Source organism: Mastigoproctus giganteus, chromosome 10 (assembly GCF_048544385.1).
Source record: "Mastigoproctus giganteus isolate SK-2022 chromosome 10, ASM4854438v1, whole genome shotgun sequence".
NCBI classification, from domain to species: Eukaryota; Metazoa; Arthropoda; class Arachnida; order Uropygi; family Thelyphonidae; genus Mastigoproctus; species Mastigoproctus giganteus.
The window spans coordinates 207,402,009-207,418,404 of NC_143584.1; the positions used below are offsets into that span (position 1 = coordinate 207,402,009).

Consider the following 16,396-nt stretch of genomic DNA (forward strand, 5'->3'; position numbering starts at 1 on the left):
TAGACATTCTGTTTCTGCTGCATGCTTTTTCTTATGGATACTTTAATGGGCACTGCTCTTCTGAATTGGCTTTTACAATTCAGAAGAACAGTGCCCAAATCAGTCCAAACACGTTCCGCAACTAGTCAACATCCATTTATTGTCTTACTTCAAATTCACAGAACCAACTTTTCTTCTTTATCACGTATCCCTGCAACTTCCGTTTTCTGGAACAACCTCCCTTCAACTTCCGTCTTCTGAAACAACTTCCCTTCACACTTATTTCCCGAAAATTACAATCTTATAGCATAATTTATTTACTTTCATATATACATGACAGAAAACTGCTACACCATTTACAATGTACAAAACTATAGTAACACACATTAAAAAACAAAATACTCTCAAAATATTAGCAATTATAAATAAAATATTTATTGGACTTAAAACATCGTATTTAGTATTAAAAGAAATGGGAAAGAAGTTTTTCTGTACATTTTGAAGGTAACATGGCTAAGCTGGTTGCAAACGGCCAGTTAATTTTAAAAAAAAGTTTAATGTGAATAAACTGGATTCCGAAGGAAGAAAACAGATAATCGGGGAAGGCGGATAGTTATCAAAGAGCGCCCACACCATGAGAAAGGAAGCGATTAAAAAGATAAAGAAAAACGCAAAATTAGTTCCCGAATCCACCAGTAGGGTGTGATCAGCAAAACACTCTACAATGACGACATGCGAATCTAGGCACCATGTGATTTCATAACCCAGGATATCAGATGCAGGAGGACGTAACATGTACCATACTGGCTGTGTGAGATCGTGTAATGCTTGCCAACTTGGTTTATTAAAACCATAATGACACTGCAGCTGCGCACCACGTGCAGCAATGGTAAAAATAAATAACAGAGGACACGTATGGAGCTGTTGTTTTTTATCTTCTTCGCCAGTCGGTTTCCTCATAATCCCACTGTATAAGGCAATTCAGGTGGCTCCTGACCCTAACGCTATGCACACTATGTATAAAGCAATTGTAAGACCAAATTTGGAGTACTGTGTGCAGTTATGGAGACCTCATCTGAAAAACGACATCGAGCTTCTTGAAAGCGTCCAAAGGCAGGCAACTCGATTGATGAGATCGGCAGAAGGACGACCGTATGAAGAAAGATTCCAATTATGTGGGCTACAGATCTTGGCAACCAGGCACCTCAGAGGTGACCTGATTGAGGTTTATAAGGATCAGTAAAATGAATGAAGGTGGAATGCTCACTGTTCTAAAGAATTCCAGAATTAAGGGTCATAAATTTAAATTACAGGTCTTATATTAGATTGTAGGAAGTTTCTTTTAGCCAGCGAGTCGTTGATTGCTGGAACAAGTTACCCTGCAGGTAGTTGAAGCTGACAATTTAAATAAATCCAAAGGTCAACTGGATAGTTACCTGTGTGAGGAGGAAAGCATATAGTGCAACAAAAGCCTGTGGTTTCCTTGCACTATATGGTGAATACTATTACTCGTAGTACTATTATTCATGCTCTGGACATGGTATGATCCAAATCTGGGTACTCTCCAATTTTATCCGTTTCCTCTCTATCTGAATGTCATATGATTATATTTGATGTTTATTTTTTAATTAATAGATAAATATTTATCTATCCAGTTTTATCTATCTATGCATTCAATTTCCTTCTGCCGAGTATGAAGTGAATCAGAAGGTAAAAAGCAAATTAACTAGTAATATTTACTGCGCAATCTACTTTCCAAACAAGGCTAATAAACTTTACAACGAAGAGGTCTGCAGTCACCGTTAACCTTAATCGGCCTATTTTTCAGACACGAACCCTTAAATCTCACTAAAGGATGCAAGCAGTAATGGAAAAATCAATTGCCAAACCAATCAGAATAACACTCCCGTATTGCCATAAAACCATTAAACAAATAGTTATTATTCTGCTAATACAATTTACGAGAATAAGGAAATATTCATTATGATTTAACCTCGCGGAAGATAACGAGTTCGGTAAATAACACGAAATTTGAACTTGGTCCTTTTGTAACGAGTCCTTTCAAATAGTTTCTGTTCCTTTGTTATAGACTTTAGTATTGCGAAGCTGTGACAATTACTTCAGAGAATTTCCTCTTACTTTCAGCTTCAGTAAGATTCTCTTACTGAAAGAGGAGTTGGAGCAGAAACACCTTCATCTGGTTCAGATCGTCGAAAGCGAGAAAACAGCCAAATGGCAGTATACACAGCAGTGTGAGGAGCTGACAATGGAAATCAAGAAACTGAGAGCGGAGGTAGGTAAGACGGAATATTTTCTACCCTCGCAGAATCTCGCGAGATTATAGTTATCAAATTGATATAAATTAAAGATTTATAGAATAGAATTTTGTTCCTTTCGGATATTTAAAGTGGAGAACAACCTACGTTAAATACCTGAATGAGACTGCAGCCGTCATTATACACTTACCAGCCAAAATATTAGCCCAACCTCAGTCTAATAGAACCTCTACTTGACCATGTTGCAGCTCGAATTATTCGACACGGTATAGATTTATTTAGTAGCCAAATGGTATAGTTAATTTTAAGCCTCTCTCTGTTCTGCATCTGTAATTTTTTTTAAATTTCTTTGGTAATGGACTAATTTCTCGTATACCACTTTCTGAAAACCTATAAATTTTCATCAGATATTGAGACTCGAGTTAGGGAAAGTGGCCGAAGTCACCATCTTGGTCCTTGAAAAGATTCAGTATGGACAATCGAATTTTCATGTTATAGAACGAAAACCACAATATCCAGAGAGTTTATGGATATTGTGGCTTTAGGTAATCCGGAATTCGGTTGTCTCTTACAGCTTGCCCATGTCGATGTCGAGTTTTGGTTGTTGCTTATGTTGGCAGTATTTTAGGCGTCAAGGCTGCCACATGACCACATTATGTGATCCCCTGATGATTTGAATATATTTCCACTGCACATTGTCAATGCATATGAGACGAGGTTTTTAGTATTTTGGCCAGGCAGTGTATTTAATTTAATTTTTAAATTAATTTATATATTTTTTCAACTATATGCTCTTTCTGATTTATCCCTAATCATGCCACTCCGATAAAAAAGTATGAAAATTAGCTCTGTAAACGTACTTCAAATTATTGAAAATGGCCGTGTCATATGCATTCTGCATCATCAAATGCATCCCAATGATTCTCTGCTTCTCAAAATGCTATGGTCATATTCAGAACGCTATCGAAAGATGCTACTTCCACAAAACTCCTAGTACGGCTACAAAACACAATCTATCAACACTACGCTTTTATACAATACTTAGTGGAAGAATTAAAAAAAAACAGTTCCAGCTGCAAAATCCCAGCCAATGATACTGTCAGAGTATGAAAAAAGTTATTCTGGGAACGTTATTGGAATCTGTACATTTTATTTTCCATATCAGGCAGGACTTCACCATTGTATCAAAAATCTCACTGACATCCAGACCTCCTTCCTATATTTCTGATTGAAGTAAGTGCGTATATCGGTGATGCTTTTTATAAGGAATTATTATAAATAAGGAATAGTCAAGAAATTATTAGGACCACCCAAGAACAAATGTATAAGCTCATGTGTATTATGCTCATAAATCGTGTGTGTTCTGTGGTAGATTTTCCTGTTTTGCTGGACGAAAAACTGAAATTTCTTGGGGGGGGGGGCTTACTATCGATGCCTCAGATCGACTAAGTCATCCAGGGACTAAAAAAAAACCATAAAAATTCCTCGCCTCATTGGTGGTATTCAAACTGCGACCTTTTTCATCCATTATCTGGAGAACTGTAATTATAACTACTGTGCTATCCGCGCAGACTGACATTTTAAACAATTCCGCTCATCTCACTCTGGTGCAGAAATTTGGGGAGGGTCCTTTTCTGTTTCAGCATGACAATGCATCATGTCATACTGCAGAATTAGTAATGATTTGGTTTGAAGAAATAGGCATGCAAGAGTTTTATTGGCCTGCGTCGAGCTCTGAGCTTAACTCCATTGACCACCTTTGGAATGAAATGGAATATTGGCGTCATCCAGGCTGATAAGGCCCACCTTCAGTGTCAGGATTAACCAAGCATGGACAAAAATACCTCTTTCCTGTTATGAAAATTGGTTCACAGCATGTCGACAAGAATATAGATTGTAATTCAGTCAAATGGTGACCAATACGTTAAATGTTGTACCAATAAGAGGACGTTCTTTGAAATATGTAGATGTGTTAAGTTACTTTTGTTAATGTAGTGTTCGTCATTGATGTAGGTATAAGACTACGTGTTCTGTAGTGTTACATATAAATATAACTTTGATTTTACTATTTACGTATTTTTTAGTTTATGAAATTTCAATTTTTTTATGTTTTTTAAAGATTTCTTCCGTTTGTTTGTATTTTTCTTTATTTATGTTAATAGAATAATTCTGCACTTGATTATTAGGGTCCTCGTATTCTGTTATCATACTTTCCTTTTCTTCATAATTCTACAACTAGAAATTTGCGGTTTGAAAACTGGATCGTTTTTATGAACTTGTGGTAAAATCGATTTTGAAATTTCGTGTCTTTTAATTTCTTCAAAATGTTGTGTTTTTATAAAGCTACGTCTACACCTTGGTACATTTATGAGATATATGCTAAAGTATGAAATTTGCTGAAGGAAGGACCACCTTATACAGAGTTAACCAATTAAAATGCAGCCAGGTATAAAACGAAATTTTATTAAAAACGAATGCAGAATTTAATTTAAAAGTAACAGAATGTGTTGGAAGTGGCCGCCTTCCTGATGAGATGCAAATACAGTGACACGAGGGCACTTCTCAGTGTTTCAGTTCAGTCTTTTTACAGGCGTGTTTCGATATTTATGAATGTCACTGTACATTGCAGAACTGCCCTCTTTTTTTTTTTCAAAACACAAAGAAAAGATTCCTTCATTCTGGGGTTCTTCGAAATAGCGGGGGCTCTTCTGATAAGAAAAAAAAAACAAACAAACAAAAAACTCATACGCGAACCTATCTAAGAATTAAGTTAATGGAAATACTCAATCATTCAAGAAGAAAGCTTAGTTTATAGACATACCAATAAACTGGCCAAAAAAATGCGAACCTTTATTCAGTATCGAATCAGGCGGGTTGCCTTCCATTTTAATTTCGATTATTGAATGCTCAGAAGTCTGTCATTGCCATGGCTGCACAACATAAGTGCGGCTCTGAAATCTTGGACCAACCCCAATTTTCACCAGTTCTGGTACCATCGGACTCTCGCCACTTTCCTAATTTGGAAAAAAAAAAAAAAAAAACCCTGGATGGTATCCAGGTTTTTTTAACCATGCATACACTGCAGCAAAGTGACGCCTTTATGCAGTGTATGCATTCCTGGATGCCGAAGAGAAAACTTTCTTCGCAGCTGGAATCAACCCATTGCAGCAACGTTGGCAAAAGTGTATCGACTCAAAAGGGGACTATGTTGAAAAGCGATATATTATGAACTCATCAAATGAATTCTATACTCAGGTCACGAACTTTTCAGACACCCCTCGTATCGATTGATCATTCACATTATGGACGTTTTTTAAATTTTATTTATAAATTTTAATAATTGAGACTGAATATGATAACTTAGAGTTAAGATGAGCATAGAATTATTAATCAGAAAAAAAATTTTATTCTGTATCAGGTACATAATGTGTCCTGCCGCTACCATATTTAACGTGTTTTACATTTAAGAGTCATGGCCGGCGTTAAAAACATTTTAACAAATAGATATTTATTTAAAGTATACCCAGTATAAAATAAAATAAAATAAAATATTTCAGTAGCTTTCGGAACTCGTGTCCCTTCGTCAACTGACAGAATTTTTGAATACATTACAAGCAAAGTGTGGCACGTTACTCATTCGTCATTGTTGTAGCACGGACGTGTGCTGCCTTGCGCCAGTGATCATCCATCAATAAAACGGTTGTCTCCAGGATTGGATGTATACGCATGCCTTTCTGGCGATTTAATGCCTTAGGGTTGTTCATTATGTTTAGTGACTCTAGCCATAGGCGGTGGCGAAAGTGTCGCGCGTGGTCCACTATCTCAAAGTCGCGCTTGGGGTCAAGATCGTGGTTGGTAGCCCAAAAATGTTCTGCAAGCGCGGACTGGTCAGTTTCGGCAAGCCGGATTGCTCTGTCGTGTTCCGTGAGGCGATCCTGGAGACGTCTCGATGTCTCACCTACGTAGCAACTGTTACAGGCCCTACAGGTGATACGGTACACTACATTGCTGCGTAAGACAGGTGTGACAGGGGTCTTCACACTGGAGACAAGTGAACGTAGGTTCCTACCTGGTAATTGTACACATTTGATGTTGTAACTTCTCAGGATCTTCGAGATACGTCCTGACACTCCTGGATAGTACGGAATGTAGGCGGATGATATGCCGACTTGCTTCGGAGGTCTTGGGTTGGAAGTAAGTTCTTGTGCCTGTAACAAGCATCTGTTTAGTACATGGGATGGATAACCGCATCTGGTTAGGTCCGCCTTCACACGGGAGATCTCGTTACGTCTAATTGTGTCGGTGCTGGAATGGCTCCAGGCCCTGGAGAACAGGGTGCGGGCAGTGCTATTGAGATGGCTTGGAGCGTGGCCGGACCCGTAGTTGGTGAATTGACCGCACCACATGGGTTTGCGGTATACTGAGGTCTCTAGATGTGGGCCTACGCGATGCACTAGCACGTCCAGAAACGGGAGCGAACCGTCCACCTCTGATTCTACGGTAAACTTGATGAAATTGGATAGAGAGTTGAGGTATTCTAGTAGTACGGTTTCAGAACCACGTGGTATTATGGTAAAAATATCGTCGACATATCTACACCACATTGTAATAGGTGTAGGTGGGTTCTGGTGTATCTGCTTCTCCAGATCTTCCATGGCGATGTTAGCTACTACGGAACTGACAGGGGCACCCATAGCAGTGCCATGTACTTGTTTGTAGAGTGAGTCTTCAAAGGTGAAGATGCTGCTAGAGAGGCATAGGTTGAGGGCGGTACAGATGTCATCAGTGGATAGTGACGTCCTGGATTGGAGGCTTAAGTCGCTCTCAAGGAGCCTTCTGGCGCAGTGCACGGCCTGTTGGACGGGAATCGAGGTGAATAAAGAATTTTTTGGGCTACCAATCACGATCTTGACCCCAAGCGCGACTTTGAGATAGTGGACCACGCGCGACACTTTCGCCACCGCCTATGGCTAGAGTCACTAAACATAATGAACAACCCTAAGGCATTAAATCGCCAGAAAGGCATGCGTATACATCCAATCCTGGAGACAACCGTTTTATTGATGGATGATCACTGGCGCAAGGCAGCACACGTCCGTGCTACAACAATGACGAATGAGTAACGTGCCACACTTTGCTTGTAATGTATTCAAATTTGTCAGTTGACGAAGGGACACGAGTTCCGAAAGCTACTGAAATATTTTATTTTATTTTATTTTATACTGGGTATACTTTAAATAAATATCTATTTGTTAAACTATGGACCCCAGTACTCCAGGCCCATTTGTCACTAAAAACATTTTAATTTTCAGATATTAATAAAATTCATGGATAATAATATAACAATGTTTTTATTTTATTAATAATAATTACATATCGGTTTACTGAAAGTTGGTCTGCGATGACTCAAGTAGGAGATATGATTTTTACATCGAAGAGATTTTAGTTCGCGACTAAATACACCATCTATAGTTGTTCCCTTACGTGTAGTATTTATCAAAAGATCTTATGACATGTCCAAGTTGAAGAATGTTTTAATAAATGTGCACAACTCCTTTCCAGCCTCAGAGTTTAATTGTAAAGAAAAAAATTACATTCAATCTAAAAATACCAGGAGACTTGAAACCAGATGCGTTTTCGAATTAACGCATTTTCCAAAATTGTTTTTGTATCTTAAAACCTTAATATTTCTGTTTCTAAATTCCTTAGCTTTCCAGCGATATGCTATACGTCCACATTATCCCGTTTATTACGTGAGAAAATTTCCTTGATCACATGTTCGTATTTTCCACTATCCTGGAAAAACTACTGCAATTTTCAGAGGTTTGAAAGTTTTCCTTCTAGTATAGAGCTAAGCTGAAGCTCTGTGCAAAATTTCATTAAATTTGGTCCAGTAGAAGATAAATTAAACTGCAATAAATTTAGTAGCGCTTTTGGCGTGACGGTTTTTCGTTACAAAATTTTTGGAATAACGCCAGTAAAACATTTTTAACATCAATAAATCAAATATACCAATACGCGGCAATGTTATAAATCTGCTAAAATCATCATCCATTGTGACCACATTAAGAAATTATTAAAAAACTGCCATAGTTATAAACATGACATTTTACTTTAAAAATGCACAATTAGCTTACTCAATAAAAACTGTACGTTGTCAGATTTAATTTCCAGTGCAAAGTCTGGATTAAAAATATAAGTCAACCGCGTTCCTCCTACCAAGCGTGAACCAATTTTCCCTCCAAATCTTTTGATTTTCCAGTAAATGGCTTGCTATGTAGCATTCTCGAAGTAATCTCGAGTGGTAATCTCTTACTTATACCCAGAAAAACATCTTATCACAGACGGCTTCTTGTGTGAAAAATCATTTGTAGATCGATCCTTTACCTCAGATTAAAACAAACAAACAAAAAAAAAAAGGCTAGTCATGTCGTATTGAATCAAACTTCGACTCAGTGACCACCCTCTGTATTCTCTTCAAAGTCTTTTCTTTAGCATCTGGCTATAACTTTCATAATAAAATGGCGTGCATGGAACATATGGAGGCAGTTTTCTTATTTTTATTACCCTAAAAGCTCTGGTTGTAGCGAAAAAAGAAAAAAAAAAAAAACACTAAGATGCTCATAAATAATAAACCGAATAGATTATTTAGTAAAAACAAAAGAGAATCTCTTCCCGTTAAAAACCAACTTGAATGGCTATAGAAAATAATAGAGAAATTATATTTTAGAAAGGATAAAATCGAATATCCAACACCATGGATTGTCAAGCATAGAGAACTGTATTTTATCTGTAAGGAAAAAGCAGTAAACCACTGATAAAAAAACGCGCATGCTCAGTAACAAGAATAGAAATTGGACAAAGCATTATTTGGAAGTGATTTCAGTAAATGCTTAGGGATCTCACCAGTAATTCCTAATTTAGAATTGCTCCTTAATTTTTCCTCTGGTAGAAATATTAAATTTCTATTCAAGGAAAACACTTTTCCTTTTGAAAAACTGTCTGCAGCAGACAGTGGCGCGTGTTGACTAGCCGTTCCACTACGTAGCCATCCCCCGTGGAGTCATATAGTAAGTAGGCTGTTACCTGAGGCGTTCGAAAGGGGTCAAACTGCTACTCGGCAAGCTTTATGTCTTCGCTCTGCGAAAGTTCTTTGAGGCATGAAATTTCTTACTTTTCCTGGTTGAAAATATCAGCGTTTGTGATGGCAGTCACATGGCTGGAATTCGCTCCACGAATATTACAAAATTTTGTGACTAACGAATGTATCCGCATTTCTTGAAAAACTTCTGACTTCTTAGACGGGGGTAAAGGGTCAAAGAAACCTTCTTTCAGAAATCATTTTTCTTGTTGACTGAAAATCGTATTTTCTGCTAGCAAAAAGTGAGAGAAGACATATTTTTACTCTCCTGTTATGGATTTTGTTTTCTATTTGTCCTACTATTTCTAGAGTCTTTTGCTCTTCTGGATGATGGAGTGTAGTATTCAAAAAATTCGGAACAGAATCTTTGAGAGGTTTTTTTGCGGGAGATGAAGGGGCAAAGCAAGTAGGGAATTTTTGTATATAAGAGAAGATTAGATGTTTATAAATATTGGGAAAAAGCGGGATGCAATTTAATTAATCTAAGAATTATTAGAATGTGGTCGCTACTTGACTAAAGAACTTGGTATTAGGAGAGACTTAATCAGATACTTCCAATCTGCGCATGCCCAAAGGATGCTGAAGTAGCGTGGATTAATCATGTGCGAAATTAGTTTGTTAGAGTCCCAGCTTTGTTGCGGAAGTTGAAGCCCAGATCTCTGAATCATCCTATAAACGTATTTTATGAAAGTTGCAAAGTCTCTGACAGGAGTAAATGCTGCTTTTCTATTCATCTCAATTTACACATTTTGATGTAAAGGGCTTCAAGATGTCTGTGGAACTGCAACTTTGGTTCAAATATAACTCCTAGATCTGTGCGTTGGTACATCCTCGGAATTAAAGAACCTTTTAGCATTACTGGAAGATGTGGTTGGTTTGGCTTCAGTGAGAAGGTCATCATTGCGAATTTTGATGGAGTTATTTGCATATCAAAGTTTAACAAATATTGAGAGAGATGCAGGAGTTTTAAATTGATGGTTTCAGTGATTTGTTGGTGATTACTGTTTGGTGGACTTCTTAAAAGAGGATACAGGTGTGTATTCTCTTTGTGAGCCGTCACTGACTCTCAAAACTAGATCCAAGTTAGCATTTTACTAATTTCGGCCCTGCCACAAGAGTCGGCGTTATCCTTTTGCAAACAAGAATGGGCATATAATTTGAGGTTAACTTATGACAAAGTTATTGCGCATTAAACACCATACTCGCACAGGTTATAATTTCCTAAGTTTTTCCTTCAATGTGTTCAGACTACTCACTTCCACAACAGATGGAAGTTTGTTCGAACAATCAACCACCCGCTGACTGAAGGTATTTACATACATGAAAAACTCTTTGTTCCCATTCTTTGCTTTCTTACCTAGTGCTTTATGATACTCAGCCTTGGCCTTCCTAACCTTATCTGTAGTACTATTACAAATCAGTCTGTAGCTGTTGTAGGCTTCAGTACTTTTCTTCGATCTGTAACTTTGCCATGCTATCTATCTGCTCTGTTAGACTGGCCAGCTATGTATTCATCCATCTCGAAATTAAAAACCGTGCCTCTTCCCTTTTCCGAAATTAAAACCCGTGTCTTTACCTTTAACTACTGCAACATATTTCTTCTGCTTCCAACTAACGAATGCATGATCACTACCTGCCAGTGGTTCCTGTATTGGATGCACTATGATATCATCTGATTCGTGAGTAATGGTGAAGTCTAGACTATTCTTATCTGGTTCTACTGTAAGAGCGAAGTGGATAATTACATACCGGTAGCATTGATTTCAGTGGTGGTGAAAATCATGGATGAAATGAAAAAGCATGTAATACAGGGACATTTAGATAGATATGGAACTGTAAAAGCTACATAACACGGAAAATCACGTTTAACCAACTTGGTTAGTTATTTTGACGCAAGTAACTGGATGAGGAAATAATTTTTACATTGTTTATTTGGGTTTTAGCAAGGAATTTGATTCAGTCCCTCATGAGAGGTAACTGAATAAGATGGAACACGTTGGAATCACAGGGAAAATCCTTAGCTGTATCACAGGATGGCTCCAGGGCAAGTGGAAGAAGGTTGTGATTGATGGTTATTTATCAGATTGGGCTAACAGGTGTATCCTCTTGCTCCATTACTTCTAGAAAGGATGATAGTTAAGTCACCATCATAACGAGCTGCTTTGGTATATTGCACTGTTTTAAATAAGCAAAGGTTTTTATTAAAGAAAGAAACTTTTACTTTCTTTTGAGGTACCATTACAGTCCAGTAATCTTCATAACTACTTCTGACAGAATTTCTTATATGTTCTGTGTAAAAACAGTGTTATGATCCGTGTTTGATCCTTCACAGCGATGAAAAGGCCTTGATTCTAATCCCATTGAAACGAGAAAAATTTTTGGTCTCTCTCTCACACACACACACACACACACACACACACACACACACACACACACACACACACACACACACACACACACACACACACACACACACACACAGTGAAATTTATTTGTCATCATCGGGCGAAGATTGCATGCTTATATTCTCCCAGAGGCTCCTTGTTTTTCTGGATGAAAAGCCCAAGCGTCTAATCCTCTTACTACTGTGCTACGATTTTAAAAAGTCCATAAAAATTTCGTCAATATTGATGGGGTCCATATAATGTAGGAGGGCAGTCATAGGAACAACTACTACTCGAGAGCGTAGAAAACTAGTAAAGCGATCACAGCAGCTGTTGTTGTTGTTATTTGATTTTTTAGGAGCATTAGCAACTAAGGCCATATTGCTCCGGGATATGCGGTGGTCATTCCCTGAATGACCTTTCCGCATCCTCCGTATTTGGTGGTGACGGGCTCGAACCCCGGTCGAATCAAGAAGCGTGTGCTACGCACTGCTGCTCCTTCCCACCTGGCTACGGAGGCGCCCAATCACAGCAGCATGCAGTTTATCGACACAATATATTGACACCCCATGACCATATTTGCCTCAGTGCAAAATCTAAAACAAACGCTGCAGCTTCCCAGTGATAGGAAAAAAGTGGGGGAAACAGTTAATTTCGGTCCCCCGATTTGGTTCTGTAATATTAAATTAAGGGAAATCTGAGAGCTTCCTCATAACTCAATCTAATTAATTTGCATTACAGCTAACCTTATTATTTACACTATTAAGATAGATGTAACCCGCGTGGGTAGCGCAGTTGGTATAATCACTCCCGCTGACTGTGAAAAGACATGAGTTTGAATTCTATCAATGACGCGAGGAATTGTTATGGGTATTTTCACAAGGTGGCTGAGTTAGTCAGTATCAGGCAAGGGTAACGTGGTTTTTCATCCCGCAAACAATATAGTTATAATTAATTTTTATTCTTGCACGAAAAAGTTATTAACGTATTAAATTGAAACCTCAATCTTAAGAGAAAATCATAAAAAATATAATGAAATTCGAGTTTACTTTGAAAATTAAGTATACGCCACTTATTGAATTTAATAACATTTTAAAGTAATTTATAGTTACGTTTAGATCTCATTAAATTCGGTGAGGTTGCTGAGAGACACTACGAAAACAAACCTGTAGCAGAATGCTGACGTTGTAGCTTAAGCATCTCACTAAAACATATTTTAAGCATCTTTTGTCTTCTCTTAAGGAGCGCTGTCGGTATCAATAACCAGCATCCGATTTGCATGTCAAGGAGTAATGGCATTCAAATGGGTCTTGGAAGTACCACGGCATGCAGTCAGCGTTGCTACACGTCGCCTTTTACATGTATTTTCTCCAACCACCGTTCTGAACATTAATTCGGATGTCTGTGCACGACTTTAAATAGCTGCGCGAGTGTTGCTGTTTGCAAGGAAGAATCCGAAGTGGAATAATTCGCAGATTGCTGTATAACAAACGCAAAGGGCCGTAAGCAAGAACATCAGTACCCAAATCAATACCAAAAGGTTAAAAAGAAAATAAGAGTAACGTAAAGAAAAATAAAGAAAATCTTCATACGTGTCAGTTCCCAAGTTTAGGTGCTACTACCAACGAGTTGCTTCGGAATTGAATACTAATAAACCCCACTTCTTTCATAAGTTTCTATGTATTTGCTTATAAGGTCGTATCACTCTCCATTCCTGGTGGCAGAAACTCGAACTATGCATATTGCACATTCAAGTATCGAGTTCAAAACCCTCGAGGATATTATCCAACGATTATTACACTGGACTCCAAAGTATATCAAAGCCTACAGGAAGGTTGTGTGTACTGGAACAAACAAGCCATTCAAGCAATCATTGGAGATTTGGATGGACAAGTCGGGTTAAGAAGCCTTTTCTCGCAGACGATAATGCGGAATATATATTAGATGTATAGTTGGTTGATCTGCTAAAAGACTTGAGAAGTCCTTCGACCTTGCACTGTGATCGCATGGGATATCGGTTGGCATGGCAACAAAGCTGATTGATTTTTATCGAAACAACTTCAAAAAACATGGACATCCTTAGAGAGAGATAGAGAAGCTTGTTAGGTGCCACGAGGAAACGAGCTCAAAAGAAACATAAACTTGGCGAGGTGGTGGAATGTAATAGGACAAATTTCGAATCTTCTCAACATTCCGAAAACTATCCTTTAGAATAACGTACAAGTGAAAACTCATTGGCATGAAATGAAGTTGAATATCGATGGGGATGTTGTTGTTGGGTTTTAGGAGCATCGTCGACTAAGGCCATGTTCATCCGTGTATATTGTCTGTAAATTGCGTGTGTTCGGTCGTTTTTTTGTTTGTTGGACGAAAAACCTGAGTTTCCATGAGAAAAACCATACTCTCCTCGCCTGAAACCGACTAACTCAGCCACGTTGTAAAAAGATCCATAAAGTCCTCCCGAACTCAGGTCTTCTCCACCCAGTGTGGGGAGGACGGCGATTCTACCGACTGTGCTACCGACGAGGGCTTCATGGGGAAGACCGCATATTTTTACAACTAGGGATCTCTGAAAAGTAGCTGTGTTGTCCGTAAAACTGCTCTGAATGGTGCTAAACAATTACACCATGAACGTAGAGGACCAGCTGTCGGTGCGTGCAGTTTGCAGGGCGTTGTATCAACAGGAATGCCTCGTGGGCAGCACAGTTGGTAGGATAGCCTTCTTCCACACACACACACGCAATGTGGAAAAGACCGTGTGGAAGAGTTCGAGTCCAGTCGATGACGGAAGGACTTTTTATAGGCCTTTTTCACAACTTGGCTGAGTTAGTCGGTCTCAGTCGAGGGTAGCATGGTTTGTTCCTCCTGGAAACTCTGGTTTTTCGTCCAGAAAACTGAAACTCGACCTCAGAACACGCAATTTGCAGACAATATACACGGAAGAAGATGGCCTCAGTCGCCGATGCTCCTAAAACCCTACTACAACAACAACGTCAACAGGAATTCCAGTGATTAAAATTCTTCCGTTCCATTATCCTTTCGACTCTGATGCAAATTCATAGTGTGGGACCTTATAACAAACCAACTAATCAACAGGCGACAAAGGTCGGTGGGACAGCTTAATTTGGGGAGAACAGTGCGGCATTGGCGGAGTGATTTGCTCAGAGTTTTGATTTTAGTTAAACAGAATCACTGTGGAATAAATTAGAAACACTTGTGAAGATTGATCCATTGAGGGGAAGTGAAAGTGTTCTTTTTTTATTAGGGTCATAATACTTTTTGTACTTTTTGTAAGACGATGTATTTAATTGCCTAAAAAAACAGCCCATCCCATGATCATTCAGTGGAATAAATCGAATTCACATGCTTTAACCGCGCAATAGATCAGATGGATTGAAAGAAACATTTGTATTCAATTTAAAAACACTGTTTTTGGTCAGAAACTGGGAAACATAGAACGTATTTCGTGCTGGAGCATTGTCTTAATGGTACACACTAGCGTATCTACCCTTTTTCAGGCCCAGAGGCAAAAACATGTTCGGGCCCCTACTTAATTAATGAAAATTGCGAAACAGGAGACAGCCAAAGACGCCGGGCCCGGAGGCAATTGCCTTGCCTGCCTACATGCTAGCTACGCCACTGATGGTACATTCAACCATCCTTCTACAGTTCCTGAATCTTCCTTCGAATGATTCCGTCACTAACGAAGGAAACAACAATCATGGTTTTCATGTTCGAATTTTGACATTCTTAGTTGTTTTTTTTTTTTTTTTATCTGGGCGATTGTTTTGTCTTCCATTTCATTGATTGTTTTGTTTCTGGGTCGGACTGGAGCAGCTAGCTTTCATCCCAAGTAATTACAGTACTCAGAAAGTCTGAAGCTTCAATTTTTTTTTCAAAACATCTTCACAAGCTTGGAGTCGTGGCATTCTTTGATCATCATTCAAAACATTTGGCGCGTACATTTCTCATGCCTAAATTTTCACATAAAATTTGTCTAACTGTTTCTTTGTTCATATTGAATTCTGATGCAACCATTCTAATGCTTAAACGACGATCACTTCTAATCAATATCCTTACCCGGTCTGTCAGTTTTTGTGGATACTGGACGACCTCATTGTCTCGATCGTGTTGGAAAGTGACTTGGCAGGCAACTAAGGAAATGTTCAAGGTTTATATTTGAATATAAACCTTGACGTTCAGTTTATATTTCAATGGCATAAAATGGGACAATTTTTCAATCAAGAATTGCAAAACGAATCAGTGACCACAGCGCTTACAAAACCTTTAACAGAGTTTACTATTTCAACTTTATACAAGCGGTAACCAACATTTTTACAAATTGGATCTTAGAGAGGATCATTGGGCACCTCTGTAGAAGCTTCCAGATGATAAAAGTTTTTGAGCAGTTTAAACTCTGTATAATCAAGGTTGGACAATATGAGATGTATGTTGTGGCAAGCAAGGAAGTTCAATTTGATTTTCATGGCGGTATTCTATGGCTGATAAGGAACAATGTGATAGATGTTTGCCTATAATGAGCAACTGTTTTGTTCTCTTTTTCTTGGAGAAATGATTTGACCATAAAGGAAATGCCTTCTCATTGAGTTAATCAG

General features: G+C 38.4%; 1 protein-coding gene across 3 annotated transcripts in view; it reads left to right on the forward strand.

The window, feature by feature from the left end:
- The window catches only part of LOC150079816 (ras-specific guanine nucleotide-releasing factor 2-like), a 303,084-nt gene that overhangs the window by 108,079 nt on the left and 178,609 nt on the right, over positions 1–16,396 (forward strand). For all 3 annotated transcript variants that reach the window (XM_090383592.1, XM_090383594.1, XM_090383593.1), the window contains exon 3: positions 2,125–2,272. In XM_090383592.1, coding sequence (XP_090239718.1) covers positions 2,125–2,272 — 148 coding nt within the window. The remainder of the gene's footprint in view (positions 1–2,124; positions 2,273–16,396) is intronic.